The following is a 19,226-nucleotide window of genomic DNA, read 5'->3' on the forward strand; positions in this document are numbered from 1 at the left end:
ATAAATAAAGAGCCGAGACTAATACTTATTAGTGTCAGCTTTTTATTTATAAACCGACACTAATTCTTATACCTTTAGTGTCGGTCTATTATATGTATTAGTATCAGCCCGATTAGTGTCGCATAAAGTCCGATGCTAATACCTAAAAACAACTGATACTAATTCCTAGTTCTCCACTAGTGACATCTAGTTATTTATGAGAGTGACTAAATTATATAAACACTTTGAAAAATGAAAGTTTAATTAAATTTTAATCTACGTAATTAAAATTTTCAAAATTATGAGGTGGCTTGTGAGTACAGTAAAAAACAGACGGCCCGGATTAAATTCGGAAATGCCAAACTGAATCTAGTGAATATGGAAACTATTAGGGTTTTGTTTTAAGATTCGTGCCAGGTTAAAAGAAGGGTTCAAATTTATTTATTGTACCTCAGATTAGAGGTTGGATAACGAGTACCTCAAGTCGGGCACGGGTACAACGGGCACGGATAGACGGGTTTTTTTTTTTTTCAAAAACTCTACCCTACCCGTTTCATACCCGTACCCGTCTCGGGTAGGGGGGGCCGGGTAGGGTTTGATCCGATTTTTTTTTCAGTTTTTTTTTTCTTTGTAAACCAATAAATTATAAATCCAAATTCATTTAAACTAAAATTCATTTGACATAGTTGTATATTTGAACTCAATAATTTTTGTTATAATAAAATATAAATCAAAATTACTAATTATTTTAAAACAAGGTTGCTTAAATCAATTACTTTAAATATAAATCAAAATTACTAATTATTTTAAAACAATGTTGCTTAAATCAATTACTTTAAATTGCATAAATTTAATTAATATATGTATAATATAATGAGTAGAACTAGGGTGTTCTTAAGCTCACCAAAGTGTTTGGTGAGCTTAACTCCAAAATTCATCAAATCGGTTTCAAATAACAAATCTGAATTGTTGAAACCCGCATACCTTACGAGTGATGCGTCTATATGTAAAAATTTTAAACATTTGAATTAATTTAGTATAAAGTCAATTGGTCAAAATTAAAAGGTTAATAAATTAATTTTAGTGTATTCATTTTTTAAATATTTTTTGACCGTTAACGTTGGAGGCCGAATGATATATAGTTCAATTTTAACAATCTCTTGATTTGTTGTGGACTTGACATGCTTCTATCAATTATATATATAACTGTTGGAATCGAATCATTAATTCAGTCTTAGACCGAATCAACGGTTGAGGGCTTGAGGCTCATCAATGCATCATTATTTTTTTCCGCTACTTGAAATGTTTTTAATTTCTAAACAAAAATGATTTGGTACTACTTTGGGCCCGTCCATGCTGCCTTTTGTGAATTAGACAAGATAACGAAATGGGCCCTGGCCCGGTGGGCTCCTCATTGCTTAATTTTGCCTAATTGCATGAATGCCAATTTGCCAAACAAACAAAGCTGACACAACATCTGCTGTACAAACTGAATATTGAATTAGGTGGAGTTGTGCACATCGCATATATCCAACTCAATTATTACAGTACGCATGCAATGTAATATACTAACACTGCTCATCAACTTCTTTAAATATAATTAATTAAATCCATCATATGTTCGCAAAAAAATGGTACATCGTAGTATTGTTGATGATTAATCGAACAGCGGCAGCTGTGGTGATGATGCTCATAAGAGAGAAGAAAATTACAATTGCCATGTGCCATAGTTGTTGTTCCTTTCTACCATCTTTTCCTTTGATCTGCACATGTTATAATAAGTAAGAAACATCCATCTTATTCTCCTTTTAAATTAATCTTGCAGCTACTTTGAACTTTCGAATAGAATAAGAATTGTATGGATTATTTCAGAAATTAATCTTTTCTTAGTCATCATATATACCTTGAGAAAAATCATGCTTGGGAAGACAAATGTTAGTGGAAAAAGTGCGAACGATCCGATGAGGTTGACGAAATCTCCCATAAAAGGAAACAATGCTGCGACAAGTATGTTAACCCCAAAAAATAGCAATCTCACGAAGAAACGACATATCAAATTATATTTGGAGAACATGCCTTCATTCAATCTCTGAAACCTGGTGTCCAGAGCCTCATGTACCGGTGCAACAAACATCTAATATTTGAACCAACAAATTAATTAAGATCATGGAAATTAAGAAACAAATTAAACTTTACAATTGCATGCCACAATTCATATATAACAAAATGGTACGTACATACATAAAAACATAAAACAAACTTACTATAATAATGAAAAATAATTTACTATATATAGCAAGATTGCGACTTACATGTTGAGACATAATACTCTGTAGAAAAGCAGTACCATTGATGAGCACCTTTGCCCATGTGGGCCCGCTGAGCTCTTCGGGTAGATATGTAGAAACAGAGGCCCCGTATGCCCAATAGCCCGCTATGCTGATGCCATAATAGATTGCCAGACCTATTGTGTACTGAGTCGCGAGTGCTTTCCTCATGTTGGTAGTTACAGGCTTGCGCACAGTTGACTACAAATTTACAAGTACTTTCATGAATACTTCTCCTAGCATTAATTTTTCCCTTTTAGTTGTTTTTGTTTTATTTTTGTTTTTAATTTAATTTATCTTGAGGTGCAATAAGTAAAGCTGGACTGTTCTTTTAACTTGGCACGAATCTCAAAGTAGCCTCCTATAGTTTCTATAAATACCAGATTGAGTTTGGCCCGACTAGGATTAATTTTGGTCGTCTGTTTGTTTACATTGCACCTCAGGTACTTGAGGGGATATATACAAACTCATTTGGGGAGGGTGGAGGGGTTCAAACAATGGTTATAAATTTATTCCTTACTATTGATTTCATAAGATACTAATTTATTACTAAAAAGTAAAAACAATGGTTATAACAAAGAGTTGGTTCCCACTTACTTGAATCTCCGGTAAAATGCCTGATGTATTGCAAACAAGAATGGCAGCAATAGCACCAAAAGCATTCAATGCTTTCTCGCCTTTATTCCCAACTATGTTGTAATCCTTCACTTTATTCCTATTACCTTCATTAATTAACAACAAAAACAACAAAAAAAAAAAACTTAATGTCACACTACCTACTTTTTCTAAAAATAACTACACGCTTCCTAGCTATTACAGACCAATTTGCGCATTGCAAAGTACTATATATAGCCTCACTCTAATTATCTCCTTTGGTAAATATACAGATCGATCACTTTCATAATGGTTTACTCATATAGAACTTAGTTAAGAGGTACATACCATCTTTAATTAGGATTACCAGTATAGCTGCATCATAAATGACTGTGAGAATAGCAGAAGAAAATAGCCAATTTCTCATGGAAGATATTGTTGGAACGAAGTATGCGAAGACGAAATAGACAACACCGGTTGCGACAATGTACACTTGTAGCCTCATTGGAGAATCACTGAACTCCGAGTTTATTTCCTTCATCGATGGAAGACTCATATATCATTAATTGCTTATCAACTTGTTTAGTGTTGTAAATGTCAATCAGAAGATTTTAAAGAACATCTTATGTGCTGCGGTTAATTTTCTCTACAAGTATATTTCTTAATTTTTTGGGGAGTAAATTAAGTACTGTTGGAATTTTAAATACATACCTTAAGAGCTCTCCCGCCCAAAAGGATAAACCCCATACTTCCAAGAATTAGGGTTGTAAATTGTAAATACCATGTAACATAGTACATTCTATTTCCTACAAAAGATGCAACAGAAAATAACTTAAGCACCTGAAATATCTATTTCCATTACAAAATTAGCTTAATATAAATGGTGAGGCTCAAATCAGGACTTTCATTATTAAATAAAGCATCAATGATACGGAACTAATTAAATTTCCAACAAATATATTTTGCCATTTTATTCTCTGAAAAAAAAATATTTAGTGAAGAATCCGTAGGGATCACCTGCATGGTTGCATTGTATTTTTTTTTTAAAAAAAGATCACACAAGGCATATTAGAAGATAATTTGGCACCCCTTGTGAAAGGATATTGTCTTTTTCTTCTTTTTAAAAGTCTTTATTGTCAAACAAGTTGGGATATATTAGAAATAAAACTTAACTAGAATCAACAATACAGAGACTTTCTAAGAGGTCACCATCCTAGTAGTACTCCTGCTCAGTTTGTGAGGATTTCATTTCCATAAAGAGACAGTTTTTTACCGTTGGCTCGCTAAAGCCTATTACAAACCCTCATCCTTTTTTCTGTTTTTTGAAAGGATCTTGTTTGTCTTATAAAAAATCATGAACGGATTGTAAATTCTAATTTATTCCCTTCTACTTTATAATAATATTTTTCTTGTGTTTACACCCTAATTAAACCATTTTTTAAGGTTAAGCAGTAGGGACATGATCAAGGCGACTTTTGAACGCCCTCTTTTTTTTTCCTTTTTTATTTTTCTTTTGATGAAGCTACATGGAATTAAAACTGAAATACATGGGAGTTTTAATCAATGTAAACACGTTTTATGTTTAAAATGTATTTATCCTCTGTTTTAATACCATTTTTTCAGAGTACTGATCTGTTTTAATACCCTAATTAGTACCATATTTTCAGAGCACTCTGTTTTATATTTAAACTTTATTTGCTAATTCTATTCTATTGTCCATGGTTTTGTTGCAGATCCACGAGTTTCCAGCCAATGGAGACGTGTCACGTGTCATCCCTTTGATGGAGTTTATTCGATCAAGGTAAATCCATATTTAATTGAAATTAATTTGAACCTGGATTTATATTAAAATACTTAAAGTGCAACGTGAAGTTCTTGACTTGATAACAACAGGAGTTAGCTAGAAACTAACATTTCAATCTCAACCTAGCTAATATACAAATAAATTTTTTTGAAGGTTAATAATATAGAAAATTTTAGTTTTAAGTAAATTACAAGTGTGAATTAATTCTAGATATATATAGAGAGAGAGCTGTCAGATATAGAAATTAATAGAAGAGGATTAACATGACTTTCATTTCATGAGTGCGTGTCAACATACTGAAATTTGCACTGAGATATGAATGGAAAGAAATGAAAGATATGATAATGTAATTGGTTGTCATTCTCAATTCTTGAAAAAGAAGGTATTGGAGATAGATATATATAGAGACATCCAATAATGTATCTGAATAGTGGACTTGTAAAGATTACAATAGCTACATTTGCGGCACCACTTGTTAAAACTTGCTAACTGAGATCATATATATTTTATTCATCAACAAATTAATGTTATGCTAACTGAGATCATATATATTGATATTCTAGCTCTTTTGGTGAGGATAAAGTGATGTACGCGCGTGCACTACACAAAAGAGAGGACTATAAATTTACTTGTATTAATTAAATAAATGATTCTGACTTAATTTTTTAAGTGGAATACGATATTTTGCATTCCGATCCATCGAGTATTAGGTAACTCATTTAATTTTTTTCTAATATTAATTGCGCCAAAACTACAACTCCGATGAATTATATATATTAGTACAACTCTAATATATAAGAGTGAAAGGTAAAATTAAATATATATATATATTCCACAATTTTTCATTCTTCGATCTTTTAGCATCCTAATTAATAATTAAGCTCCTTGCGTAGCTAGGTTTGCACGCTTGCATGCAGCTAGTGTGCATGTACTGTGTGCAATTAATGTATACAATGTTGACATTATGTACAATTAATTAATTAACAAAATAGAAAATAGTAAATTAAAAATGTACATACCGAAGACGTATCCCATGAGGTCCCTGTATCTGATGAAGCGATGGTCACTGATGACATGAAATCCTGCCAGAAGCCAATTGGCGTAAGCCGCAAAAGCTGCAATGATGACTAGGCATGTGAGACCCCAATACCAACCGAGAGGAGCTAACATCAGGCTTGAGAAGCTCAGCACATATGCGCAGTTGAACGATGTTACTAGCAACAGCCCCACCTGTTGCCATGAATCTGCCAATTAAGTAGTAGAGATCTCTCACAACAGTATTATTAGAGCTAGCAATGACCAATATTAATTAATTTGCACCAGTAATTTTACCATTGTCAACTACATGCGCTGTTGCAGCAAAGGTATACTCGTTTTGCTTTTGCTCATGGTCTGATTTACCACCTTCCAGACTCAACACCTCCATTCACTAGAGGAAAATTAATTTTTCTGTGACCGCAAGTGCGACTGTCGTCTTAGCAGGTGATGTACGTACTTTTGTTTTGTTTAAAAAAGTAGCAAACATATATGCTAGCTGGTGACAGGGCACGATTTGCAACCGCAACAGGACCTTTTCTACCGGTACGTTGAGGTAGTAGTAAAGTTTTCTTAGGATCGATCTCAAAGATCGAAGCAACTTCCTTTCTTCGAGTTTCAGCTTCTCTGGAGAGGATTATGAATTTATGATTATGGTGACATATATAGGAAAAGATGAAATAGAAGATGTTACATATATCTATATATAGAGGGAGTGGCGGGGTGGTCCGATGGGGAGCTAGCAGATCAAGATCAAATTCGGTCTGATACCTGATCATAGCTGTATGATCTATTCGCATCAAGATTTGTGTGTACTTAATTCATACAAATCTTAAAGTTGTCCGTGCGAATATTAATGCAAATCAGATGACAAAATATTTGGTCCAACGCCGCTAATTAATTCCTACATATAGAAAATGGTAAAAGGTCTCAACTGAGTCTAATGGTGTCGCTGACCTGGACCAATCACATATGTTGTTATGGCTGCCACGCCGCACCGGCACTGCATAATAATATATATATATATATATACATGTCCCTTATCTACTTCATAATTTATTTGGATTTTACATCATCTTCAACAATGATAATATTTTTGCAATTTTTTTATTTGGATATAAGATTTAAATGCAGTATATGTTGTGGGAAACGTAGATCGTCTATAGTCATATTTCACATCATTGGGATATTGTTTGCAGTATGTATAAATAATTATTAATATTAGACCGTTGAAAAATTCAATTATTTTAATAAATAATAATAAAATACTGTTTTCTATAGTGAAATGAATTGTGTTTAGATTAGACGGTCTGGATCCAAACAAAAATATTCTGTTACCGACAGGCTCTTCCACGCTCAAGTCTTCCCCTGTTGCTATCTTATCCAAAGATGAATTATTCTTGCCGACAAGGCTTTCTTATAATTTACAGTGATAAATTGTGCTGTGTTATTCTCGCAAGGTTGCCGATATAACTTTCTTTTACCTTCTTTTTTTCCCGATTTATCTCCAATTCCGTCAAAAATAATTCCAGATGTTTTGCAACAAAAACTATACAGCCAACTGTGTGGCAATTAAAAACAATTCAAATCTACCCACCAAAGTCCGAGGTAAAACAAAAAATCAAGCTCTGGTAATAAGTAGAACATCTGGTCACGTGTAAAAAATCTGACTAGAAATTCATTATCGAAAATTTTAATTTAAGAGACTTGATTTCATCTTTTACCTCAAAAATAAATAAATGAATATAAACAAGTGGAACAGCTGCTTCCCTTGTAATGTAAAACACCTCAAAAGAATCAAAATATTTTTGATACGTACCAACAAAATTTTTGTACATAAGTTTTGTACTAATATGTATCGGCAATCTCTAAACTATCACATTAAATGACTCATTAATTGAGAATATCTCAAGTAACTATGCACCCACAACCCGGTAAAAGAAATGAAGGTATCTCATATAAAAATTAAAATCCTATTAGTCAGCCTAATACTTTCTTTTTGTATATACCGGAGAAAATTTGCAAAGTTATACGTGAATTAGTAATAAGAGGATGTTACATCAGGTCTTGCTTGCCCTAAGCACCGTCTCGACATAGTAGTAAAGCCTCCATAATGTTGCATTATCCTAAAATGTTTTAACAAGAAAATGAAAATGATAATGAAAAAACATTTATTGTACTACTACTAAACTTCCAATGGTCCATTTTGGTAGACAACCAAGAAATGCCAATATTAGCCTCAAGATATATGTACTGGGAAAATATATCTTACAAACAGGTTTAAGGTCATTTTTTAGAAGTCCACGATGGGAGCAACTGCAAATTAAAGCATGCTCGTCCATCGAGACATCTTGCGAATAACTTCAAAAAAAAACACCCAACCAATACAAATATTTGAATATAATCCGAGAAATCAGCATAAACAAAACTGGCATTCTGACAATCCCATGGGTGTAAAAATTTTACCTAATCAATCATGATTTATTTTTTTTATTATTGAAGGAGCTAAACTCCACTTGCACATGATATATTGTAGGGAAATCGAACCCCAATATCTAATGGCAACCAAAACCAATGAAACCATTTCTTTTAAACAATGCCATCATGATGGATTGACCTGACCTATCTACGTTCTACAGCTTTTCTACAAAAATGATGCAACTTCTAGGAGTATAATCAAGGTAATTCTCTTTTATTTTACCATGCCATAGAACAAGGAGACACACACAACCGTAACCAGACTCTCACAAGTGCACAGAAGGGGGGCACTAGCCCTTCGCTGCTAAAATATTATTGAAAGTATACCTTTAAAACTATACTTCCAAATATGAAAACTTGTAAAATATGCTTAAATTTCAAAGTATTTATGGATTTATGCTTCGTAGCACTAATATTTTGTAAAAATGACTCTATTGTTATACTTTTGTACATAATAAAAATATACTTTATTTACAAAATAATTATCAAATTATGTCCTACCGTAATTTTTTTCTCCCCACTATCCTACGCCCAGCCTCCACCCCTCACACTAAGACAATATTGACAAGCCAGGATCACACAAGCTCAAATTAATTATGCCAAAATAACATTCATAAAATGAACCCAAGACACTGGCCCTAGACCTCACAACACAGGACCTAAACCAATCTCACCTCCAGACCCAATTCAGATGTAAACCAATTTATTAGAGAAGCCACTGATAAAAACCAGACAATATCATATTACAATCAAGTACAACCCAGAGCCAAATGCAACTTGGTGTAAGGTCAACATATCATACAAAGCAACTCAAAACCCATAACAATGACCCTAAAGCCCATCTTGACCCGAAAAAATACGGGAACCCAGATTTAGTTTTTCTAGGGCAATAATCAATATGTTAAAGAGAAGCTTAGGTATAAACCTAACCATAGAACCGAATGATTTAAGACATGGATTCACAACTGAATAAGATGTGGCCTACTCCAGCCAAAATTAAACTGATCTAAGACCCAAAATGACCTGATACAGAGAGTCAGAAACCAACCTAAGCAAACCAATCCAAACCCACCCACCCATCAAATTCCCCAAAAAGCAACCCAAAATCAGACCGATATTAGACCAGAAATGTGCTCATCCAAACAACACAGCATGAACCTGACCTAGTAGCCATCTCTACCAACGAGATACAAACCAACCAAGCCCTGAACATAACCTAACAGGATCCAACCTGCCAAGAGAGAGAGAGAGACCTGTTTTTCCAAGTTGATGAACACAGAATCTGAATTCTGCCTTGAAAAAGGTTTTCGTGACTGGTAAATCTCAATCAAACGACCATAAGCCTTCTCTGGAAGCTTCTGTATCCTCTGGCCAAGCTGTTGCTTCTCAGCACTAGTCATCTCCCTGCATTACATTTATCTTATTTTTAATCTAATCAAATACAGCTGAGAGATAACCTTAACAGAAGCCGAACTGTTTACAACCACCAATCTTTTTTCTTTAGATAATAGACAGCGCTATTTTTTAAAAATATCAATCCTTATGAACTCACATTCATGTTATAGTCTCAAGTAATTTGATCTTGCAAATAACCCTCAACTACACAAATCCAAAAATCCCCAAGGATAATTAAGGGTTATCTATTGCAATCAGCTCATTACATTACCAATTTCATAAGCCAGTTCGCTTATGTCTCTAGTTCAAATAGAGAGTTAGAACGAAACAAGATAGAGTAACAACGTACATTTGGAGTTCAGGTATAGACAACAAGATTGATATTAATACATGTCTTGTTTACTACTGCATGACATAGTTAAAGACAAAACATACCTACAATTAACTACTACTACATTTAGAAACTCTTCCACACCTTGCTCCATCATGCAAAGCTTCCAAAAATATATGAAAAAGATCATTAGCAGTCAGTTGTATTCAATTCAGTATTATACAGCAGTTTGCCGTGAATCCACACTAACAAAGAAATTGCAAAAAATACACCTACAATTCCAATATTTGCAAAAGGAAATAAAAAAATAATAAAATCCACAATGAAAAGAAAAATTAACAATAATCTCTGCAGTCAATTAACCTTTAATCAAGCTTTCAAAAAAAAAAAACACGACTAAGATCCATTTCTGGACTCCCTAGCATTTACTTATTGTAAAATCCATTTCATTAGTCTAACTAGATAAAAAGCTTATATCTAATAATTGCTTAACAAATGTGAAGTAGCCATTTTTCTGATTTATTTACCGCAAACGTGTTTTTGAGTGATTTTAGTAAGTTTTAGAGAAAGTTGCGTATTTAGGCTAAAAACAGAGTAAAAATGTCATATTTCGACGATTCTCAAATAATTGCTGAAATTGGACATCACATGGAGCATGCAACACCCTCCATGTTGTGCGCGACATAGCCCAGAGATCGCACGGTTAGTAGGACGGGCCTTATAGAAGATTTGTTTTTCTGATGGGCCACGCTATTTTAGACAATTCCTGTTAAATCATGGGTGGACCCCACGTCCCCCCATGATCTCCACTACTACTATTATTGTATAGGAAGGCTATAAATACCCCTTTTTCATAGGATTTTGTGTGCTTGTTCAATTGTGTTCAAGTTCATAGTTCTAGCTAGCAATCCTCATTGTTAGGCTAGGTTAGAGAGTTACTTAGAGAGAGAGAGAGAGAGAGAGAGAGAGAGCCATTAGAGGTCAAGTAGTGGAGAAATCAGCTAAGGAGACAAAAGTCAACTCACTAGGAGTGAAGGTTCTTCATCTTCAATTGGGTTGTAATTCATGTTCTCTTTATTTATTTCTTTTGTTGCTATGGCCATGAGAGGCTAAATTTTTTATCTCTAGGGTGAGGGTTGTATTTAAATTCTTAATTATGTTTTAATATATGTTTATGTTTTGTTTTGCATTATGATTTGAATTTCTATTGCACTTTAATATTTTGATAATATCCTTGCATACATAGTTCCGTCCACCATATGCCAATGATCTCTACATGCCTTCGATAAACAATTCAGAGAATGTGTGACGAATTACTAGTAAGTAGTGGTGAGATTATGGCTAACGAGGCTTGGCAGGGGGCTCCCTTGGCAGGATAGTATAAAACGTACTTAGACTAGGTTTAATTCCTCTACGAACAGATTAGGCCTAGTTGGAACAACATTATAAAAGCACTAATTTTAATGGGGTCACTAACTACAGGGTAGTATAGGGAAAACACATATTTCCATACCTAAAATACCTCAGTATTGGTAGCCCAATAGCCGATCAAAAGATCAAAAGATCGAAAAACCTTTCAAAACACATAAACAAACACCCAGTTCACCGTGCGGGTAGTGATAGCGCCGTACGCGGGATACTCGGGGACAGCCTATACCGCACGCGGCCTAGATAAACATCAAAACTTATATTTTACATGATTAAGAAGGATAGGAAACCTGAACCCTAGAGGCTTTCTATCTACTGTTTAACCTTATATTAGCTATATATAATATCTTGATTGCCTTTGTCACTACCAACCCTCATAAAAACTCGATAACCTAGACCAGCAAAAATTGTTAATAACTTAATACACTATCTCTATGGACCGACAACCAAATTATGTTATACGGTAGGATCACGCACTTGTGATCTGAACGCAAGTTGAAATTAGGGTCTATAAATATTTATAAGTAGTCTCATTTCGAGTCATCAACAAGCATAACAATTTTACGTGGAATAAGTTATGACACCATTTCTAACACTACCCCAACTTATCTACCTCAAGATCCATTTTGGTTCAATAGGTTGTGAAGAAGAAGGAAGGTCAAAGAGTAGGAGAGGTTGTAAAGGAATGAAAGGGGAGCTTACCATATTTTTCATTCTTTTATTTGGTTGGTCTTATTTTTTCCATTACACCCCAAATTTGAAAAATATAGTTTTAGGAGGTTACATGAGATTAAAGTATTTACCTCAATTAACCTCAACCCTCTTATTATATTTCCAACCAAACAAGAATAATTTATGAAGCTTCTTTTACTTCTCCTTCCCTCCTTTTCTCTATCCTCCGTACAAACAAGGTGTTAAATATCCATGCTTGGGAGCATAAGAGGAGAAATAAGGGACCTATATTATACTATTGCATTAAAAAAAAATGCAAGGTTAGTACCTTTTGTAATATGTCAGCTGAGTACTGGTCAACCGCTTCCTGATGTACTTCACCGTTGCCTTGTAAGGACTGGATGTCTCTGTACACCTGTCACAAATCAAGAATTTCAATTATATTACAATCTCCAGTTTCAATACCACACTAATCATGTATAACACCACCAAAATTATCTTACAGTATTGAAACTTATCAGTATGGTAAACTAGTCAAATAATACAGAAGTAGAACTGGAAAAAATGGCATCAAATCCAATGCAGCAGGTCAATATTGCAACCCTAACCTTTTCAACAAGCTCTGAACTGTGAAAGCCATTCGCTCTTTGGGAGAAATCAGGGCCACTAGGCATCTTTCTCTTTCTGTTTATAGAAGCTTCTGGAGTGGACTCCTTGTTAGAGTTGCCAGAAAAGAATGGCAACTGTCCCAGATCTGATTCAGCTTCAAGCTTCGCTATGATCTTTTCAAGAAGCTGCATTCAATTTTAGTAAATTGTTAATCACGTTCTCCAAGGACCAAGACATCTAGTTTCTTGCAGAATTGAAACTGCTGCTCATGTTTTTGTTTCTGCTTGTATTTTATGGGGAAGTAAATGGTACCAAGATGTAATTCATGATGCTAATAATTTCATAGGAATCATAAAGGGCTATGGAATGTTTTGGTATGCTTTCCGAAGTATACACCGGTTTGGTTAAAACCAAAATAAAATAGGCAAACCAAAATTTTATTCGGTTTTAAAAAATACAACTGAACCGACCGAAATAAACTTATCAACCGAATTAACTGAACTGAACAACAACAACCACCACCACTAGGGTGTTCAAACGGTTCGGTTTGTTCGGTTTTCAACCGAAACGAAAAATTTCGGTTTAAATGGTTCGGTTTTTCAGTTTAAATGGATCGATTCGTTTGAAATTTTGAATTATTTCGGTTTAAATAGATCGGTTCGGTTTAGACTTTTCAAAACCGACTAAACCGAACCGACCGAATTATATTGGTTCAAGTATGATTTATATTTTGTTTGGTTCAATTATTGCTTCCTTTCTTTCATTTTAGTTTAAATGTTTTAGAACATCTACATATTTTGTATGGAATTCAACTACTTGTGTATGAACATGTATAATTTTCGTTAATAATGGCACCAATAGGTTTACTTCAGTTCAGTTCTTAATCGGTTTATAAGTTTAATCGGTTCGGTTCGGTTTTATTTTTGAAAACTGAAAAAAATATTGGTTTGATTATTTTAGTTCGGTTTCAACCGAACCGACCGTTTGAACACCCGAAACCACCACCAAGACTTTAGTCCCAAACAAGTTGGGGTAGGTTAGAAATGGAACCCATTAGAATTTTGTTCGGTTGAACTGAAATAAGAAGATTAATCATAAAAATAAACATTTTTGTTAATTTTTGAACTTCTTCTATGATGGGTTAAAAAATTTAGTTTGGTTCGATCTAACTTGTTTTAAACCAAATCAAGCAATGTATATTATGTCATAATTTTTTTATTTTTTTTTAAGTTTAGTTCGAACGGAGGACATATTTAAAAATTTTGATCGGTTCAGTCTAATCGGTTTTAAAAATTCTAAACCGAACATAACCAAACAATTTTTCCGGTTTTAAAAAATGAACCAAATCGATCTAATTAATTGGAAAAACCGAACCGTTTAATTTGAACTCTCTCAATGTAGTCGAAACCAATTAAACCAGGCCTGATGAAAAACCCTAATAAGAACCAAATGACTGCATACTATGAAACCTTAAGACTATACTCCACAAACTAAAAAAGAAGGGCATGGGAGGGGAGAAGATGGGTGACTGGATTGCCTAAGCAAATTTACTTGCTCTAGTAATTAAAAATTTGGAGGGGAGCCGAGGGAGAGCAGGGAAAATTTGGAGGGGAACCAAGATAGAAAGATAAAAAAAAACTATTACTCGTTTTAAACATATCACATGGGTGTTGAGTTCTTATTCAATTATTGTTGTCTAGTAAGGAGAGATTAAGCCTCCTTAAGACTCTTTTAGTTTCCTTAGTCGCTTAATCCTTCCAAACATCGGTTCCTTAGGGAGGATTAAGGTCATCATCTCCTTTAGCCTCCTTTTGCCCGAAATCTTAATCCCTTGCCTGAGCCTCAAAGCATCTCTACCCATAGTTTAAGACTCCTTAAGACAACCGAACATGACCTCCTTAGGATGAATTAAAGTTTAATCCTACTATCCTCCGCGAACAACCCGTCAAGCTTAAATTACTAAACAACTTGGTCTCGGAAAATATTGAACATAATGGATCTATGAACAAACCGCCAGATATGAGAATTAAGAATATAAAAGGCAAATGATTGCGTACTTTGGCACTAATAGTTTAAGCTTTTTAAAGCAACTAATGGGTTAACAAAGCCTTTTAATCGATTTAATAAAGACTTTCAATAATGAACTTGTTCCTTCATTTTTAATTTCAAGTCCTATATGGGTCACCACAATACCTCGTTTGTCTCTCTATTGAGAACTGTAGCAGCCTCGTGAAGAACATACCCCAACTTTGCATTATAATCGAAGAAGCCTCCACCGAGACAGTTACTAAAATATCGAACTGACTTTGAAATGGGTTGCTCTTCAATTTTTGAGATTTCCATTGAAAAGAGGTCTCTGTAGTAGCCGATAAAATCAGGTCCATCCTTGTTATTAGATGGATCATTTGACATCTCTTGGGTCTTTGATCCTGCACTTTGAAAGGTAATATTTTAGGCTAAAGCATTTTCTTATATTCTATTTAACATTTAATCAATATTGTCCCGCTCTACTTGGAAAAAAGGTCAATTAATATTGATCCTATTTTGCTATGTGAACAAGCCATCATAAACAAAACAATGGAAGACAACTATAATACGAATTCAAATCATTATTTGTACACTTCTCCGAATCAAGAAAAAAGTTAGTTTAGGATTGACTTGCATAATCACCCCAATGATAGAGCTCAAGTTCAATTTAGGCACAACTAGAAGTCCCCTTTGAGATTGAGAAAAAGAAGGAAGAGATAAAAGAGGGGGACTGTTCCAAGTTCCTCACCTTGTTCTATAACATTAGGATCGTACAAGGAATAATGCAAGATTAGTGTTATTTGGATTAGTGTGTGAAAATTGTGTGAAAAGCATGCTAATTTGAATAGTGTAGAATGAACACTAATTTGTGATATTTGAAATAATGCAGATATTGTTTGGATTGTATTCTCCAAAATAGTGTTAATTCAATCCTATAAAATGTTATGTTAGAAAAATTGCACTAACCTATTCTAAAGAGAAATGTATTTGGATTGCATCCACATGAAAATAACAACATTATTCTCAAGTTAGTGTTATTTAAATGTGTCCAAACAAAACGTAATTAGTTAGTAACATTGAACAGAGAAAGGGGGAGAAGAGAAAAATAGTTCTCCATTCAAATTTGCAAGTTTTTGTGCTTACAGCTTGAGAAGTAACATCCAAAAATCTTCTTTCTTACTCTAGCATCATGTATTACATCTCGCATATACTTTGATATTCGAATCAGACACCATTAAATATTTGAGTTGCTTTTGTAAACCTAATAAAATTGATTTTGGAGTAGCAATTGAATTTGTCATGAAGAAAATCATATTATAAACCATGTTAAGAGGGTTGAAATATTGTGTTGATCGCATTGACTTTGATATTCGAATCCTGTCCAAGATGGTCAACCTTTTAGCGAATCAATTTGATCTACTCATTTTAAGGTAGAGATTAATCGAGTTCAGGCCAGATTTTTTCGGTTAAGTTAAAATTTTCAAATTATCAAATCAAAGGATTTGATGAATTTGGACTTTGAAAAAAATGTTGAAAACACCTATTAATGTCCAAAACCTTAATCCTAAATTAAAGCTAAAAGAAAGACCAATTAGCAAATGAAAGAAAACTAATAACTACTTTTGAAGATAACGCTGGTTCACGAGAAGTTAAAAGACGATAAAAGATAAAAAGAGGAGAAGGCAGGAGTAAGGTTTTGGACAACTAATAACATCTAACCTTGCTTTTGAGTTCAAACTTCACGAAGTAAATGAAAAAGAATGAAGAAAAATAAAGTAAAGGAAAAAAAGACAAGGCAAGAGTACAACAAACATGGGAAACTACAAGCCCATGTTTGGTTCAAGGACTAGATTGTGCAATAATAGGGTTTAGTTCTCACTTTGACCATCAAACGTGAAATAGTTAGGATGCCCTAAGATGGTGTAAACCTAACTTAATATCGGATTAAGTTATATAATTTATCTAAGTGATTTAACTCATTCCACTCAAGGATTCACTTTCAATGATATAAATTTTTTTAATATTTTTCCTTTTATTTAACTTAGGCATCCTTAACATTTAAGCATCCACCAAACGAAATTGATTAGACTGATCTAACTTGGACATCATTAACTATAAACCTCCACCAATCATCCCTTGAAAGGGAGCTACAATACAACAAATATCCAAAAGATTGTTCCCTAAAAAAGGACTAGAGCAAAATATATTAAAGTACATTATTACAATCTTATTATTTTGGTTTAAATGTAAATTTTTCCGGAGGCCACTAAACTCTATCATTTATTACGAATTGGTCACTTAAGTTTAAATTATTCATCTACGGTCATCTAACTTTTCATTTGTTCCAATTAAGCCACTTCATTCCTTTTTTTTTATCCAAAATACTAACATAAAATAAAGTGACATGGAGATAGACAAGCATCTTATGCGTTTGGATGCAACCCCGGGAATAGCAAGAATAATGCTAACCTGAGGTTAGCACTATTCCATCATTTGGATAGGTTAGCAAGAACAACACTAATCCCAGGAACAACTCTATTCTATAGTGGAGACTAACCCAAGAACAGTGCTAACCCCATGCTATTCTTGACGATCCAAATGCATCCAAATACGTTTGGATGAACAAAGAATATAGCAAAAATAGAGCTAATCTCAAGTTTGAGAATAGTAATTAACCTAACTTTTGATTGGGTTAGTAGAATAGTGAGCTAACCCATTAAGACAAACAAAAAAACAAAAAATAGTGGGGTAGTGCTATTCTTGCTCTATCCAAAAAACATTGAATAACTCAAAAGAATAGTGTCATTCTCGGATTAGTGTTATTCTTGCTTGAGTGACTTAATTGAAACAATTAAAAAGTTCAATGACTACATAGGCACAAATCAAACTTGAGTGACCAATTCGTGATAAATGACAAAATTTAGTGACTCCGACAAAATTGACCCTTGATTTAATGAAAAAATAATTATACTTTAAAATCAATTTCATAACAAATATACTTTTAATAATGATGTCTTATAAGGTCCAACAATAAGGTCATGTTTGGTTGTGGAGTAAAATTAAACCGGATTAAATTTCTTACTCCAAGCTAAACCGGAATAAGTTAATCATGTTTGGTGGAGTAAGCTAAACCACCTCTCTAGGTGGTGTAAGTTACTCCGGTTTAGCTCAAATCTTACTCCATCTTAAACCGCCTATGTTACTCCTCGTTTAGACTCCTTAAGCGTGGAGCAAGGGGTTTACTCCACCTCTTACTCCACAACCAAACATGGCCTAAATGTATAATTATATTTACATCTTCCTTTGATTCTATCACGCTCGAACTATATCAAAAAAAAAATGAACAATATATTTAAGAAGAGATTGGAATCAAAGAAATAACTCCCAATAAAAGAAAGTACTATCATTTCAATATTAACAACAACAACCAAGCTTTTATTCTCAAACAAATTAGAGTAGTCTAGAAATGTTGGAGTTACAACTCATTTCATGAAAACAATTTACAAAAATCTGGTTGATTTGAAAAAAAAAATGGATTTGTTCTCATTATCCATTGCCTCTCTCCCACAAACAAAACTTGCATCGAACTAAAAAATTCACAAATTCACAAAAATATACTTCCCCAAATCATAAAGAACAAACTTACATCTAACTCAAAAGGCTAGATCTACTAAATACCAAATATAATAGGCAAGAAATCTACATGTCACTATTTTCTTATTCAACAAATCAAGAAAAAAAATATAAAAAAGAAACGCGAGAAGGTTTACAAATTGAGAAGGAACAAAAAATTTCAACTCAAGAAGGCTAGATCTACTAAACCCTAAACCCTAAAATCAACTCAAGAAGGCTTACAAATTGAGAGGTGTTTTCAAGAAATTGAGCTCACCGATACGAGATGGAGGGAACAAGAAATAACTACAGCAGCACCAAGTTAAGATATCTAGTGAACTTCATGTAATTGGGGCTCCCGCGGATTAGATCGCGCTATGCTGGAGTTCGAGTTCCCGGCCGCTACGACCCTACGACTCGATCTGAGTGAAGAAGTCTCTCTCCGTTTTTTTTCCACCTTTTCGACAATGGTGATGGGGAAGTAGGAAAGATAAAGAGTTAGGGTTTGTTACAACAAAAGTTCTTTAGTTGAAATTTTTATTTTTAGAAAAGGGCTTTGGAGTAGTTGATTTAGTGCTCTCATTATTCATTTTTTTTTTAAATAGATAATTCAAATCACTTAATATTAATATGATTTTTATATTAAAATGTATTTAAAGTTTAAATTTTATATTTAAAAAAAAGTAACTTTTTAAATTAGTATAAAATTATTGTTTTTGAAATAGGCACAAATAGTGTATTTGAATACTCTTTTTAGAAAACAAAAAAAATTATTTATCAAAAAGTAAATTGATTTGTTTTTTAAATTATAAGCACTCAATTAATATTTTAATCGTGTCGACATGGGATCAAAGTAACAATATATGTGAATAATTTGTGTTTTATTTGTTTTACTTTTTTTTTGACGTTTTTAAACCGAACTCCGAATAAAAAG

General features: G+C 33.5%; 2 protein-coding genes across 3 annotated transcripts; both read right to left on the minus strand.

The window, feature by feature from the left end:
• Positions 1-1,457: 1,457 nt before the first annotated feature.
• On the minus strand, positions 1,458-6,413 carry LOC144564344 (proline transporter 2-like). The gene is made up of 8 exons (XM_078313947.1): positions 6,037-6,413; positions 5,724-5,948; positions 3,612-3,706; positions 3,249-3,435; positions 2,904-3,028; positions 2,292-2,507; positions 1,883-2,113; positions 1,458-1,742 (listed from the first exon to the last, which is right to left on the minus strand). Exons 1-8 carry the CDS (start codon positions 6,128-6,130, stop codon positions 1,593-1,595), a joined length of 1,323 nt encoding a protein of 440 aa, XP_078170073.1. The 5' UTR covers positions 6,131-6,413; the 3' UTR covers positions 1,458-1,592.
• Positions 6,414-7,533: 1,120 nt separating this feature from the next.
• Positions 7,534-18,767, minus strand: LOC144564653 (uncharacterized). 2 transcript variants are annotated; one of them, XM_078314257.1, is made up of 7 exons: positions 18,570-18,767; positions 14,846-15,081; positions 12,652-12,837; positions 12,372-12,458; positions 10,048-10,106; positions 9,471-9,621; positions 7,534-7,865 (listed from the first exon to the last, which is right to left on the minus strand). In XM_078314257.1, the coding sequence occupies exons 2-7, from the start codon at positions 15,062-15,064 to the stop codon at positions 7,800-7,802; spliced, it is 768 nt and encodes a 255-aa protein (XP_078170383.1). In that variant the 5' UTR covers positions 15,065-15,081; positions 18,570-18,767; the 3' UTR covers positions 7,534-7,799. The 2 variants fall into 2 exon arrangements, with proteins under 2 accessions (XP_078170383.1, XP_078170384.1); XM_078314258.1 differs by having other exon boundaries at positions 14,846-15,086; positions 18,570-18,721.
• Positions 18,768-19,226: the final 459 nt, after the last annotated feature.

Source organism: Carex rostrata, chromosome 13, assembly GCF_964058835.1.
Source record: "Carex rostrata chromosome 13, lpCarRost1.2, whole genome shotgun sequence".
NCBI classification, from domain to species: Eukaryota; Viridiplantae; Streptophyta; class Magnoliopsida; order Poales; family Cyperaceae; genus Carex; species Carex rostrata.